Source organism: Pelmatolapia mariae, linkage group LG4, assembly GCF_036321145.2.
Source record: "Pelmatolapia mariae isolate MD_Pm_ZW linkage group LG4, Pm_UMD_F_2, whole genome shotgun sequence".
Taxonomy (NCBI): domain Eukaryota; kingdom Metazoa; phylum Chordata; class Actinopteri; order Cichliformes; family Cichlidae; genus Pelmatolapia; species Pelmatolapia mariae.
In genome coordinates, this window is record NC_086230.1 from 12,678,922 (window position 1) to 12,694,515 (window position 15,594).

General features: G+C 40.8%; 1 protein-coding gene across 2 annotated transcripts in view; it reads right to left on the bottom strand.

Annotated features, from left to right (window-relative positions):
- prkcbb (protein kinase C, beta b) overlaps positions 1 to 14,959 on the bottom strand; it is a 100,574-nt gene extending 85,615 nt beyond the window's left edge. For both annotated transcript variants that reach the window (XM_063471500.1, XM_063471499.1), the window contains exons 1-2: positions 14,545 to 14,959; positions 13,146 to 13,177 (exon numbers count right to left, since the gene is read on the bottom strand). In XM_063471500.1, the coding sequence (XP_063327570.1) occupies positions 13,146 to 13,177; positions 14,545 to 14,723 (211 nt within the window). In that variant the 5' untranslated portion in view covers positions 14,724 to 14,959. The remainder of the gene's footprint in view (positions 1 to 13,145; positions 13,178 to 14,544) is intronic.
- Positions 14,960 to 15,594: the final 635 nt, after the last annotated feature.

A 15,594-nucleotide genomic window follows, 5' to 3' on the forward strand; every position in this document is an offset into this window, starting at 1 on the left:
TGTCGGCTTGTGCCCCTGTTGCTAGGTTACCATCCGTAGACGAATGGGTTAAAGCATCTCAGGAGCGACAGTGACATAGTTTAGCTGATCTCCATCAGCACATACACACAAAAAAAATGGAGCAACTCTGAAAACTGTGTGTAACCCTAGATTTAGATTTAGATTTTGCCACTGAAGAGCTGCATGCAAACAAACTCACATCAAGAAGATAAACATACCACAGACACAAAGTCCAAACTTGGACTGAGCGAAACCTGTGCCAAGTCTGGGAACGCATGTGTTCAGATTTTTTTCACTGCCAGAGATGCTTATAGGATAAACACACGATGGAGTCACTAAAAACCATAACGTACCACAATCTTAACAACGTTCCCGTGAAACAAACCTTCCAGTAACATCGTGAAACTTAAACTATCTGAATATTTCGTCGAGGTTTTTCCAGCGAAACGGTCTCCGCACATGCACTTTGTGGTAAAAAAAAAAGCCACGACTAAAAGCTGATCCACTAAAAAAGCCCATGCAAACAGAAGGAGAGCCACATTTGCACAAATGTTTAAGAAGACCTCGATATACAATATTAAACTGTAACATCTCCATTAGGGAAAATAGATATGTGTAAAGACAATAAACAGAAACAGAAGAAATACATAAAGAAAATAAGTGTAGTATTAATAAAAAGAAGAAGAATACACATGTTAATGAAACAGTGCAAAGAATAAATATAGTTCCTAGTATTTGCCTTTTAGGTTTATCTTTTCTACTTTAGTTATATGTGATATAGTGTGGATGATTGTCCTGTTTTTCCCATGCTGCATGCAGTATTGTGACATACTATACTGCATGCAGTATAGTATGTATACTGCCATTCCCACTCCTAATAATATCACAAATAACAAGAAGCACTCCGAGAGCAAACTCCACCGAGGCAGCTCACTCTCTCTCAGTATTTACTTTTACGGGAATAGGATTATATTTTGAATATTTAATTCGTTTTCATTGTTCTTTTTAAATGTACTTTAAGTAGTGCAGTACAAATCAGATAAGCAAGACAGATGTTTACTTTGATTGCATAAACATCATGTAGGAGCAGGTAATGGATATTCTGTACTGATTTATAAATAACTAGACATGAATAACTTCAGCTTATTACCAAATATTATACTACAGTATATTTCTAACTAACTAGGCAGCTCATTCTTTTTCCCTGACACTTTCTTGAAAAATATATTTTGTGGTGAACTTGAAAAAATGCCACTGTGGGATTAGAGGTCAAATGTGACATGATCTTTTATCAAAGTTTGACCCTATTTGACCTTAAAGGGGAGCGCAGAGGTCCCGGGTAAGATCATATTAAGAATCGCCACATATCTTTCCCTATATGCCTATATGTTGTCAGTATAGGATTATTATCACCTTGACCTTCAGATCAGTCTGTTCACCTTGAAAGGAGGGGTCAGAGGTCAAATATACAATACGCACCAAACTTGTAAGAATCACAGTTTCTAAATTTTGAGGCTTTTGTCAACTTTTGACCAATAAATCATGAACTTGACCTTGAAGACCTTTGTGGATGTGAGCCACCTACACCGCTGGTCGAGTTAATAATAAGAAGAATACACAATTCCTACTATTTGCCTTTTTAGGAACATCTCTTCTTGTGTTCTACATGATATGTTGGATGATTTTCTTGTCTTTCAAGTACTGCATCATCCTACAGCTGTATTGAGTCACCACAGTATCATGTGTCACATACTGCGCTAGCACTGTATCATAAAACTGCCCTTCCTTCCCTTCATTCATTCATATCCTAATGATATAAATAATTAATGTAATTGCTCCTTTTTCTCTTTCTGCAGATGTTTTCACACTTTCCAATCTTTAAACTGATATTTTGAGTGCAAATAATTGGCTGAAAAAGATACAAAACACAGTAAACAAGCTTAAATATTCATATGTCCTAATATTATCCTTTCTAAAAAAATATTCTATAGCTTTTGCAGTAATAATGTTAATATTATGAAGTGTAACTGACAAACAGCATGGACTCTGAACATTACTCATCCCATATTTTTTGTTTTAATTTTCTAATTCCAGTTCGTCTCGCACCCCTGTCAGTTTCACTTCCTCATTTTGTTTGTTTTCCTGACAGTTTTTTGTAACACCTGCTTTCAATTAGCCTGCCAGTCTCTCCTCTACCTGAAGTGTAGCTCTTCCTGTTTGCCACACTGGCTTGGTCCTTCCCAGTCAAGCGTTCCAGCATTTTGTTTATATCTTTCTTCTTTTCCCCCATTTGATCATTGCCTACTATTTTTTTTACTCTGTCTTTTGCATGCTCTTTTGCTTTGCTTGTCCAGGATTTTGGACCTTATTCTCCATTTTTCCTGAGTCTTTTTTCCTGTCCTGAGTCAAAATACAAAAACAAAAACCAAATTATATCATACTTTCCTCAGTTTTGCAACAAAACCATCATGCAGTTGCATCCCTTTTCAAAGAAAGTCTTTCAAACCCACAATAGCAGCACAGCAGCTTCTCTTCCCCAGCAGTTAGTAATCCAGGTGGGCTATCACACCTACACACCATGACTCATGTTTTAGACATTTAGCTCATCTCATCATCATCACCAATTTGCCCTGAATGCAATAGATCGAGTTCAATTCGTAGATCACCTACGCTCCAGTCAGGCAACAATGAGCGATGCAAAGGTGCCGTGACAGTGATCATGTAGGAGACAAGTGTTGGGAGAGTCAGTCACTTAAAAAGACGAGCCAAGGACTTTGAGTTTTGTGGTGGCAGTAAATTGGGTGGAAAGACTTAGCAAACACATTTGTGGTACAGCAATAAGAGCATGCTTAACTTTTATTTGATCAGTCGCCTGTAAAATCATGTTCAGGTAGCACACATAACAGAAGGATTCACTCCAAGGTGATGCTGAAGCATAACTCCAATACAACCATTCATCCTTATGTGCTTTTGTAAATCTCCACACAGGAAGAAGCTGACCTGATTGAGCATGTTTAGAAAGTCCACAATTTACATTAATAAAGGATTAATAAAGGTTCCCCTTTTCAATGTCCAAGTGCCAGTCACCACAGGACAACCTAAAGAGAGCCAATGTCCCAGTGGGTCAGAGCTACTCTGATGGCACAAGAAACCTCTATCCATTTTCAGGCATATGGTTATAATGTTCTATGCATGCTAACATTGTGCTAGCACACATTTCAGATGACGCTGATGAGCTCGTTAGATTTTTGTCTGATATTTACTTATAAACCAACAACAAAAGGAAAACTGCACCAGGTGACACTAAAGGAAGAACTGTGGTGCCAAAGGTCAAAGGTCACGTAGGAGGCAGGGACATCAAATTTCAGTACTTTATTAAATAAATTAAATACTGTGGAAATACTACAAATAAGAGAGCTCATGTCATACACAGCCATTCTGAGATGACGTCAGATTAGCAAAAGGTTTAACTGAAAAACCATCTAACACACTAATCTTCACAAAGCTACCTCCTAATTCAAAGCAAGCTAGAAAAAACCTGATATCTACCTGGTGATTGAGTTGAATTTTTTCACATTCGGCAACCAATTGCACCTTGTGTTGACTACATGGTTGCCCCGAGCCTGAATGTATTGCTCACTCACAACCATTTTTGATTGCAACCTTTCTACAGTCACTCTCAGAGAGCTTGTTAGAGGTTTGCAAATAATTATTGTCTAATTTCTAAATGCACATCAGTCTGAATAAGTCTTTGTCAATGAGCACAACTCCAGGAGGCTTGACTCAACAGGCTGCCAACTGGTTGTACTGGTTATATTCTTACAGAGCAGAAAAGTTGTTCAGCATATCACAAAAACTGCAGTTAAAAATTAACAGTAATATTGTTAGAAATTGCAGTAATATTGTATTGTGAGTGATGTTTCATGATAACATCATATCGTGGAGTGTTCGGTGATTCCCACCTCTAGTAACCACCACAAAAGTGCTGCAATGTCTCCGTGAAGTGCGCTGCTTCGTTTATTTTGCAAATCTAAAGAGGAAGGATCTAAATTTGGGTACTGTGTACACACTGTCCAGTCTCTTTTTTTGTTTAAGATGTCAAACAAGACTGACCCACATGGACTGTCTGGTTTGCCCTGATATGGCTCCAAGGTGTCACCGTGGCAACGGGTGTAGAATTGCCGCAAATGTCAGCAGCAAGGACAACCAAGCCCTGAAGGAGATCGTCTGTCAATGTGTAACTGAAAGTGAGTACGAGCACACACAGACACACACACTAATACAAACAAACACACTCTCAGTGATCAGAGACTTGATGTGTGAAAGTGGATCAGAGCAAAAGGAGCTAGTCCTCAGTGGCAAGTAAAATTAGACTTTGTTTCACACACGCACACACACAGACACGCACACCTGTGGAATAACATGTGCACTCACAGAGATACAGCAGATAGCCACCTCTGACGGGCTGATGAAAAACCGCAATTTTAAGCTCAGCTTTTTGACTTTCTCTCTTATTCTGTACATAAAACTGAACATGCAGTGGTACACACACATGCTGACATGAAAACCACTCTCAAATATGTTCACACATTGGTAGATGCGCGTGCACACACACACACACGTCGGTTCTTTAATGTGCTCAACTTTAAAACTGAGAAGAGGAAGTCATGGGAGGAAACACACTGGGTGTTACAGTGAAATGACTACGTGAGAACACTTACTACAAACATAGTCTTAGGGTGCAAGTTACCAAACTGCAAGTGAAAAACAAACTAAAAATTTCAAACAGCAACTTAAAAAGACTTTAGCCTCTGTGCATTTCTTGTGTTCAAAAGTAAACATCTGAGCAGCACTACTCCTCTTAAAGTCAATAAATGTTGATATGATTATGACAACACACGTATAACCACTTGGTGAATTCACTTTTTCAACATGTTTTCTGTTCCTGTATTTACATTTACACCTATGTTGGACACAAACGCTTTATTCTCGGAAGTCAAATAAATGCAGTAGTAGAACAAAATTCGATAAAATAAAATAAAAATAAAAAACAGCAGCATCTTCTCCACTAGTAATAAGCTGAGTGAGACTTCCCACCTAAAACATATGATTCATACTATGTTGCAGTGTGCCATGGGCTTAAGCTGTTTAGGAAGCAAGCTTGTTGTGTCTGAATAACACAGGGGAATGATGGAGAAATCAATGCACTATAATGCTGCAATATTTTTGGCCCTATCAATAAGTCGACTGTGGCTCGCTTTCAGAGCTATACCCACTACAGAGGCATGGCACAAGAGCCCGCACAATAGTGTTATATAACAGGAAACTCTTGAAAATGGTACGCGTCTTTTACGCTCGATCACTTCACTCCGCTATCTCGACAAAAACACCTCGGCCTCTGTCGCTTTTTAAACCTTACCTTTATTCTGCTGATTTCCACCGTTCTCCCTTCACACTCCCACGCGTTCAGCCCTCCCTCCTCTTCCAACCCCTTTTCACCACTTCCCCCATCCATCCATTCATCCATCCTATTTGTTGGTACTCTCAGTGGAACACTTTTGCTATTTATAAAAGCATCAAAGCCCACAGCTTCCAGCACACAGCCACTTGAGAGAAAGAGGGGGAGATAGAGAAAGAGGTGGGGGGTAGAGAGGGAGGACTAGTAGACACAAGGAGCAACAAGGACAAAGAAGGACCACAGAAAGGTAGAGATATGTGTAAGTAGGGGAGGAATAAAAATGAATGCACAGGATGTGAGTTAGAGAGGAAAGACCTGTAGGTGAAAAGAAAATGTTGGCGTCTACGGGGCTTAAAGGAGGAAAAAACAGCACACTGGATTACAGATGTTCTTAACCACTTTCGTTCATCCAGGATCTCAGTGATCTCACCATCAACGCGACGCGTGCTCATCCGTGTCCGTGCATGAAAACCCAGTGTTTTTATATGTGCGCGTGTGTGCATATGTGTGTGTGTCTGTGTGTAGGAGGCAGGTTGCAGATCCCGAGACCTCCCACCCACACAGGTTGGAGTTGCAGAAGCACCTGAGCTGCATTCGCCATAGCCGACAGACACTGGTGTTTGCAAATATTCACTAAGTCATTTGAACCTGAACAGACTCATGAAAAGCCAGAAGACGTATTATGTGATTCCAGAAGAACTGCGGGCACCGTGCCCAACAACAGCTTTATGGTAGATGGTGAAAGCCAGAGACCACTCGGTTAAACTCGCGCACAAAAGACGGCATGAGTCAAAGGGAAGCTTGAATAGAGCCCTTGAATGGTGCTTTTTATATACATTTTTTTCCCCGTTTGAAGAGCGCTAATAGCTGCAGCAAACAACACCTTTATGGGCTTGTTTTAAGTGCAATCTACACTCTGTGCCTACACCATTTCATCTTCCCTCTCTCTCTCTCTCACCTCTTTTCTACCTCTTCTTCCCTGTCCATTATCTTCTCCGCCTGGCAAAAAATATCTCCCACCTATCTGCTGGAGTGTCATTCCAGCATACCTTTTTCTCTCATTTTCAACCATTTGCGCTGGTTTAATTTATTCCACTTTTTTAGAGTAGATTAGTGCAGAACCAGACCATTTTACTTCTGTGGAGTTCTCTTGATTCAGAGCAGATTCTTTCAAATCAAACACACACAAAAAACCTCAGTTTTGACTTAATGATATCATCGGCAACACCAATAGCACAGCAGTGTGTTTATCCAGGCGTCACACTGCAAGATGATTACATACGGGATGCTAAATATAAACATTAAATAAATTATCCAGAACTTGCGTGCGTCTCCTCTATATCTGTGCTAATTTATCCTTCCTCTATATTTAGAAATTCCTCTTTCTTTTGGCCTTAGCTCCATGTGTTCAAGTGAGTACGGTACATTCTTGATAGGTTTCATTATTACAAAAACTGAAGGATAACTAAATATTTCATACTTTTTTTTCCCCCTGCACTTGATATGAGCCACTCAGAAGAAACCACACAGTCCTCCTCTCCTTCCTAAGCCCTTCCTACTCACTGTCTCCCCCTTTCCTGACTCCTTCTCTTCCCTCTATGAATTCCACCCCCACTTCTTCATTTTGCCTTTCTTTGCTTCTGCCTCCACCCTTCTCATCTCATCATGCTTCCCTTCCATCCTTTCAGCTGTTTCCTCTGTTCTCCATCTAATTCTCTGTCTTTCCCTCCTTATTCCCCTAGTAGCAATGTTTACCACACTTCCTGCCACTCACTGTCCCTTCCACCCCTCTCGAGCTCTCTAAAGGGATAATTTGTCCATTAAGTCTGTGAGGAAACAGTGGAGGACACTCAACAGCCTGTTACAAACTGAAACCCTACTCATTATTAACATGCTCATTTAGGAACACGTGTAGACACACACACACACACACACAAGCAGAAACCAATCACGTGGAAGCATTAGCACAGGCACAGTTTTGCACAAGCAGCCATTAAGGAAATAAGTGCTCACCAGCTTATTAAATGGAACACGAGCCACGTGCATGCACACTCACTCCCAACTCAAAGAAGTAGGGAATACGCTCAAAAATCGCACAAACGTGGAAGCGCGCTTCTTAGAAATACCACATTGCATAACACAAGCTGCTGCTGCCCTTTGAATCCCACAGTCTCTCTAGTGTATGGAAAACAAAACGGCAGAATCCCACTGAGGCATTACAGTTTATTGTTTACAGCAGCAACACTACCGAGGCAGTCAGCTGCTCCAACCCGCAACACTTGATACTGAGACGCACAAAATGCAAAACAGAACCAGCCTCTTTATTCATGTGTGCAGTAATATTAGCTGCAATTCCAACAGATGGGAGTGCCTTGGTGTTTAATTCTTTATTAATAGTCATAGGAAAAAAGCAAAAAACAAACAAACAAACAAAAATAAAAAAAAAATACTGTACGCTCTATTTGTCTCATCAGCCTGTGTCTGTTACTACAAGTCTGTTTATAATCGATTCATCCTGACTCTACCTTCATGATGATGAACTCAAAATCTCTGGGGCTTGGACAGCTGTTGGACAAAACGTGGAATTGGGCTTAATTGGATTTAACTTAAATTTAGGCTCTGGGAAATTTGGATATTCGTCTACATTTGCTGAGAGCTGATAGACAACAATGAGGGGCCATGCAGTTCTAAAAGGGCACAGTCACCAGCTTGATCTGACTGGGCATAACCACAGTAATGTGGTTTGTGAACTTCCACCATGAACTCTCCAGTCTGGCAATTTGGCTATTGCCGTCTTGTTTTTTGTTTTGTTGCCCTGACAAGCAAGAGGTTGATGTCACTGAGAAACTGAGGGTAACAAGCCAGCGGCTTGTCAATCACAAGGTAATCCTGCCCTAAAGCAAAGCCTGCTGTATTGAGCTCTTTGATTTACAAGATGAACACTATGCTGTGTTAAATAAGATTTAAAACAGGCAATTTATATCATAAGCACGTAAGGAAAGTGTGTACAAAGGCAATAAATTAGGTGAGAATTTAAGGTTATTTTCCAATAATCGTACATAACGTACATCTTTTTGCAGCTATGGCAGTCACCCTCTGGTGACCATTAATTCATATAAATGAGTTTTATTTAATTTATTAATATAAATTAATTAATAAGAACAGAGATTTAAGGCATGTTTGCATTGGATTCACTTATCAGACAAGAGTCCTGGACTATGACGCAGGATGTCGGCTAAATGAGGTACCTGGACGTCCCAACAGACACTAACGATCAACATCTGATGATGAAATTTAAATCACTCAGACCTGAGCGAACTTTAGCAGACAGGTTTAGGTGAAAGTAGGGGTTACTGTAGCTCAGGAGGTAGAGCAGGTCATCTGCTAAATGCAAGGTTGGTGGTTCGATCCCTGCAAGCCAAATATCCTTGGGCAACCCGAGTTGCCCCAGCTCTCTAATGCATCCAATGCCTCCATAGGAAAGCACTTAGAAGCTTAAACAAGAAGAAAGCACTTGTGCGAATGGGTGAATGTGGCATGTTGTATAAAGCTTCGGTAGCTTCAGTCCTGTCTTCCAGGTAAGAGATCAGCATACACAAAACTACCACCTACTGACTAATCTGCTCTATGGAAAATAACTTCAGCATTCCCAGAAGAGGACAGTAGCTTACAGAGAGTATTTGAACTCTTTTGGGTTTTCCTGATAAGCCATTACCATAACTGAGAGATTAAATAACTTCCAAACCATTTCATCCTTATATAGTTATAAAGTGACATAAAACAGAGAAAAGCAAACCCTTGCACTTGATGACCTTATATAAAATATGCAACTCATTTTGTCTACTTCTCATTTTAATTTTTTTAAATATGTTCTTTACTTCCCCTTGGGCTGCCTGCACAGTTCTTTTTCGGTTCTTTGTCCACAGCTGCATTTAGAGCAGGGGTGTCAAACTGGACGGCTTTGAAAAATGAGAAGGAGGGGCAACAACTTGGAACTTTTAACTGTATTTTTATGAACTTTATAATTTTTTCCTACTGATAAAGACTTCACCCAGTGTCATTCATACTATAATAAAGTAAGTAATAGTTAAACAATTAAATGACAGAAAAGTTCCTTTTTTTCCAATATTTACTATACAAATGTCTTTTGTTTATTTCACAAAGGATATGCTGTTTCATAGTACAGGCCCCTGGAGGGTGTGAATATCTTATATGCAGTCTATGGTTTCAGAGCCTCCCAGTGGTATTTAACTATGTTCAGTGCATTTACTCAGTGTTACTGGGGATTCATCTGTGGTAAATCCACACCGTAGGTAGGTTATAACCTGCAAGCCCTCTGAAATCCTACCTGGGGATTTATGCTTCAGCGGGAAAGCTACATCGTAACCTCAAACCCCTCTGTAACCTACGATGTAACCTGACATACTCCTGTGCATTTCTGGCTACTTTTACACCACAGTTTTTGAATTTATGAGTTATAATAATCATAGGATTAATATAAGGGCTCACAAATATCGAGAAATTCCTGGAAGGAGATTGCTAAAACTATCAGAATGGATGTGAGGTACGAGGACAAAAAGTCCCAGCATTTTATTTGTTTCTATCATAGCTGGCACCACCAGGACACAACCACATGGTTTGTAACACATAATGCACCAGCGCAAGCACAAGTAGGTCATGCTGTAGGCCCAAGAAAATTCACAGCAGAAGTCTAAATCAGCCGTCGCACTCACCGAAAACAAACATGTCACAACTATCATCATAACAAAGGACAGCTGAGATTGGCACTGGCACTGCACTCACAACCAGTGCTACCAGTCCAGTAAATACGTGGTGCTGTATTACGATGCTGACTGAGATTAAATATAAACATTATTTGGGAAATAATGCAAATCTTATTGAATTGTCATTCAAATTCAGTTCTCAGAAAAAGAGAGTCGAGAATTTTTTAGGGAGCTTTGTGCTAACACTGGTGGTAGTTTCAGTTCCAACTGATGTTGTTAACGATATCTTTCCCTAACCAGTAGCTTCTGATACTGTGTTAACAACAAACAACAGCTAAATGCCGAAAAGCACTTAAAGTTATCTTTGCTAATGGGGGGAGAGAAATGATATCCATCATCCATCTGATCATTTGTGACGCAGACTCTACACCACATCCTTCGTTATCATAAATACCACCGCAAGCTGCTGCCGCTGAATCAGCTTTGCTGTTCTTTAAAACCAGCTACACTCTCTATTCTCATTCTTTGATTGTCATCTGACCGTCTGCTTTGCAGCAATAAACAAGCATATATAATATCTCCAAACCCTCCATATCATATGGAGATAAATGTTCAAAGGTCAGACAGTCTGTGAGACGAGAATCACGAGGTGAGGAAGAAGTGAACAAAGGAGTCGAGAGGAGAAAAAGAAAATCACAGCGATCAATCATGAAAATGGAGGCAGGATATGTTTGAGGCTTTCATGAAGGAGATCGATTCATACACACCGTGTAGACCGGGAATGTCAAACTCATTTTATAAAGCCCGCTTTGTTCTTATGTGGGCCACACCGGTGAAACTCCAGTGTCAGTGTAAAACGTTTAACTACGCCTTTAATCAGTGAGAAATTTAATATAAGACAAAGAATTTCAACAGGTAAAGTAAAGAAATGCTGGTGTTGCAGATGAAATAAATCTGTCAGCATGAGTCTTTGAGCTTAATTTGTAAGAAGTAATGTGTAATACCCATCCTATGGGCTTTATTGGGGTCTTTGCTGGACCAATTCTGGGTCCTTATAACTAACTTGTCCACTCTGGTCTCACAAGCTATAGTGATTGATCTTTGAGAGCCAAAAACACCATTTCTCTAAAAAAAATTGTAGTCACTGTGACTGGTATACTTGTCTGCATTCACATGAGCTCTCTCCTTCCAAATCTTCTAAAACTGCGTGTTTGTGCGCGTCTGTCAAAGAAACACGACCACGCAAGGCCAAGAGGCAACCTAAACACTGATCCCTTACCTCACTGCCAGTGAGTGGATGTGTTTGCATGCGTGTATGAGTGCGTGTGACCTTGCGGAGGAATTCCCTTTCTCCCCGAGCTCTAAGGAAGTGATACCCTGTTCCAGACGGACAAAAGGGTCAGAGAGCAACTCAGGACACACAAAAACACCCACACACTTCCAAGGAGGAAAGTGCAAATTATCGATGAGTTCTCACTCACAACAACACGCATCCATGATATTTTCCATTAGATAAATCTTTTCCTTTTATAATCATCCATTTAGCCACTAATCTCCTCCCAGCTCTGGTATCAGGACACACAGGTGCTTGCAGCACACACACTCCTTCCTCTCCAGAGGTGTTCAGGGGCCCCTGCAGTGCAACATTTCTTCCAACAAGCAGCACGGATGATATTGACCCGTTACATACACACATGGGACAATTACCAGATAACCTGCTGCTATGCTAAAGCACACCTCTTCCATCCCACAGCATATAGAGGGCTGCGTCTGAATGTTTCACTGTTGCTAGGAGACGTGAAAATCCTTGAGCATCCAGTTGGCAGTTAATACAGTGGAGAAAAAAAAAAAAAAACACAGACTTCAAACAAATTGAAAAATATAAATGCCAAAAAAGCACCTCCACATTTTTGCCACGTTCCTGTGGTAGTTTATATCATTTCCCGTGGCAAAGGCTGCAAACTCGGACACAGAGTCTGTCCACAGTACACTAGGAGACAAAACTGGCAGGGAGGGATGAGAGAGGAAAGAAAAGTGCCTTTTTTTTTTTTGCATATAATTCAAATGTCAACCTCAACATAGAAGGTCGTAAATAAGGCCAATTCATTGCTCTCTTGTTTTGAGGAGGGGTTTTTCCAGCGTGACAAGTCAAATGGCACAAAATTACATACTTTTTCTGATGCAGGCATGCAACAAAACATGACAAAAGGTTGTTTTTTTCTGGTGAGAGTCTGCAGGGACATATTTCATGAGTCTAGATCACCTTCCTGCTGTCTACATATCTTTTCCCCACTGAAATGAAGAAGCAGAAACACAGTTCTAGGTTATTCTATTTAAAAGAGAAGTCAAGTCTACAGCTTTGTTTACACAGAAAATTGGTCATTTTCAACAATGATGACATACTTTAAAATGTCAAAATTATCTTTGCCCGCTTATTCTGTTCATCAGATTTTATTTTTACTCCCAGACGGTCGAGGTGTTATTCTTTGCTCTCATGAAATCCCAACATACTAGGACTTTAGACTGCTGTGCCTTTGATTAACTGCACACCAGGGAGGTTGGCCGGCCTGTTGAGCTAGTTTTTACCTGACAAATGAGCTTTGGAAATGGTGCAAAAAATATAATGCAGTGTACTACTTATAGCTTTACCAAATCCACAATGCAACTTCCTATTTTCTTTTGAGTTTTTTTTTTTGTTGTTGTTTCAATGAAAAACTGTTGTTACTTTCTTCAGTGGATGTTTCCTTCACAAACAAGAGCTTGGGATTTTCTCTTACTCTTGAAAGGAAAAATGAAAACCCGAGAGAAAAGGACAGATGGAAAAGGGAGCTGGTAAGATGAGACAGGCAGAAATAAGAAAAAGGTAAAGTTGAACAGAAGAGAGGAAGGGGTGACAAAGTTTTCAATTCAGATTCAGTAGATCGGTGACAAATAATGTGTGTGTGTGTATTTAATTGTCCTACCTTGACACTGAAATCCCTGCTTCCCAAAACCCCTGTGAAGAGAACAAGCACACAGAAGAAGTTAAAATGTGCACACACACACACAGAAAATGAAAAAAACTGAACAGAAACTGAAACCTAATCGCTTAACCTTAAGATATCTCCATGGAGGCAAACGTTTAAAATGATGTTTCTGCCCAAAATAGCACACACACACACACCCACCCACACAACCACACACATCCACGCACACACACACAGCAGTGAGGTTTGCAAGCACAGAGGTCGTTTAATTATCATGTAAACAGTTTGCTGGGCAGGTACTGAGGTTACATGCTGACACTGACAAACACACACACACACTGGTCTGCTGGGAGGGACTGCCCCAACCACACCTAGTCAGTGGTATGTGAAATGCTGAGATTCCCACAGGTGGACACACACGCATAAACACACAAACACACACCCAGGCCAGCTGATTTTCATACAGTGACTAGAAATAGATAATCTCTCAGGGCCTGAAATCACTTGGTGCTCCCATTGTTCTTTTATCATTGTGCTTATTGACCTAGATAGATAGATAGATAGATAGATAGATAGATAGATAGATAGATAGATAGATAGATAGATCATCATCATCTGGCCATTGACAAATTTAAAACGCTTTAGGGAACAGATAATAAACGGGATAAATAGGGCCAAGCTAGAGCTCAAAATTCCTTTTAATAGCCCTGGAGTATGGGGCTCACAGTCTAGTAAACCCCGGGGGCTGCAGGGTGACCTGTCTGCACAGGTGACTGACAGAAGAAACTGCAGGCGGAAGAGAAGGAGTGGGAGGAGGCGGAAGGCTGGACTTGTGTCAGGGCAACACTTTCTTGTTACCACTCAGGTTATCCGTGCTGGCAGCGCTTCATTCCTTCCTCTTTTTTCTTTTCCTGCTTTATTTTCTCTCAGTTCCTCTGCCTACTTAATAGCATCAAACAGTGGTCTGCAGCTATTCTTTTTATAAAAAACTTTAGAGCTACCCACATATATTTCTCCAGCTTCCTTTCTGCCCTACCTAACGCATATAGTATCTACAAGTACAAAAATAAGACGGAAATCGGTCTTTATTTTTGGGAAAACTAAATCAAGTCCACCTCCCACTTCTTCTTCCTTTAAAAAAACAGCATACATCATGATACCAATTCTTCTGTCCCTACTTTATTTATCCCTACCTTTTATTCCTTCTTTTGCACCACTCACTTAGCCTATATAAATAAAAAAGTGCCTTATCTTTAAAAACGGATTAATAATGTTTAAAAACGGATTTACCGTCTTCTTTAACAGCACCAACACAAGCAGTGACTTAAGTTAAATACTTTTACTTTAAAAAAATATATATATGAACTCTAGGTCCATCCCTGTTCAGGCTCCTCACCAGATGAAGTCGGTGCAGTGGCTGCAGAAGGTGGGCTGCTTGAAGAAGCGCGCGATGAATTTGTGGTCCTTCACCTCGTGCACGTTCTTCTGCCGGAGAGCTCCCTGGCGCGCGAAGCCCCGCATAGGCTGGCGGGGTCCGTCCTCCCCATCACTGTTGGCCGCCGCCGAGTCTGCCATTCTCCCGGTGTTTTCAAGCAGCTGCCTTAATGGTTGTTGGAAATGAACTACCTCAAGTTGCAGGTGCCAGAAACAGACGCTCTCTGGAGAGGCGGAAAGTCTTTCTTTCGTGGGTTGTTCCGAGAGGAGGTGTCGTCGGCGGTGCTGGGACCAGCTAATGGATAGTTTTCGGTAGTTTGGGTTTTTTTCCTTCTCTGATTAAGTTGTCTTGTCCTCCAGTTGAGCAGACGGCTGCCGCTACACTGCCTCCCCTCTGCTTCCTCCTTTTTTCTTCAGAGCGCTCTGACAGCAGAGAGAGCGAGCGAGCGAGAGAGGGAGAGGGACGTCAACTATTAACATTATCTCATTTGCTGTGGCACCTCCTATAGAAGCAACGCGCTTTAGCTAATCTGAAATAGAAATAGTGTTCAATTTAGTTCAGTTCACCTCTGTTTATATAGCGCATTTATATAGGTACTTATACTGTAAGATAAAGACCCGACAAGTAATGCAAAAAAACCACATTTGACGACAGTGGGAAGGAAAAACTCCCTTTTGAAGGGAAGACGATTCTGTTATAAGGGCGGGCAGTCATGTGCAAAAGATCAAAGACAGGCTGTGGATAATAATAACAAGATTTTAATTGCAGATAGTGAGTGAAAAAAAGTAAGTGAAGAAGAAACACTAAGAGTGTTTTCACGCCTGCAGTGTTCAGTCTGTTTAAATAAAACTCTGGTTAGTACAGGTGTGAACACAGTAATTGGCGTGGACCAAAACAACCCCAGGCTAGCAACTAGCCATGAAATGAATGTAAATTATCTGTGGCCTCTTATAGTCCTGAACATAGTACCTTCTTCCTCTACTTTTGCTGCTCCCGCCCCAGACACATCTG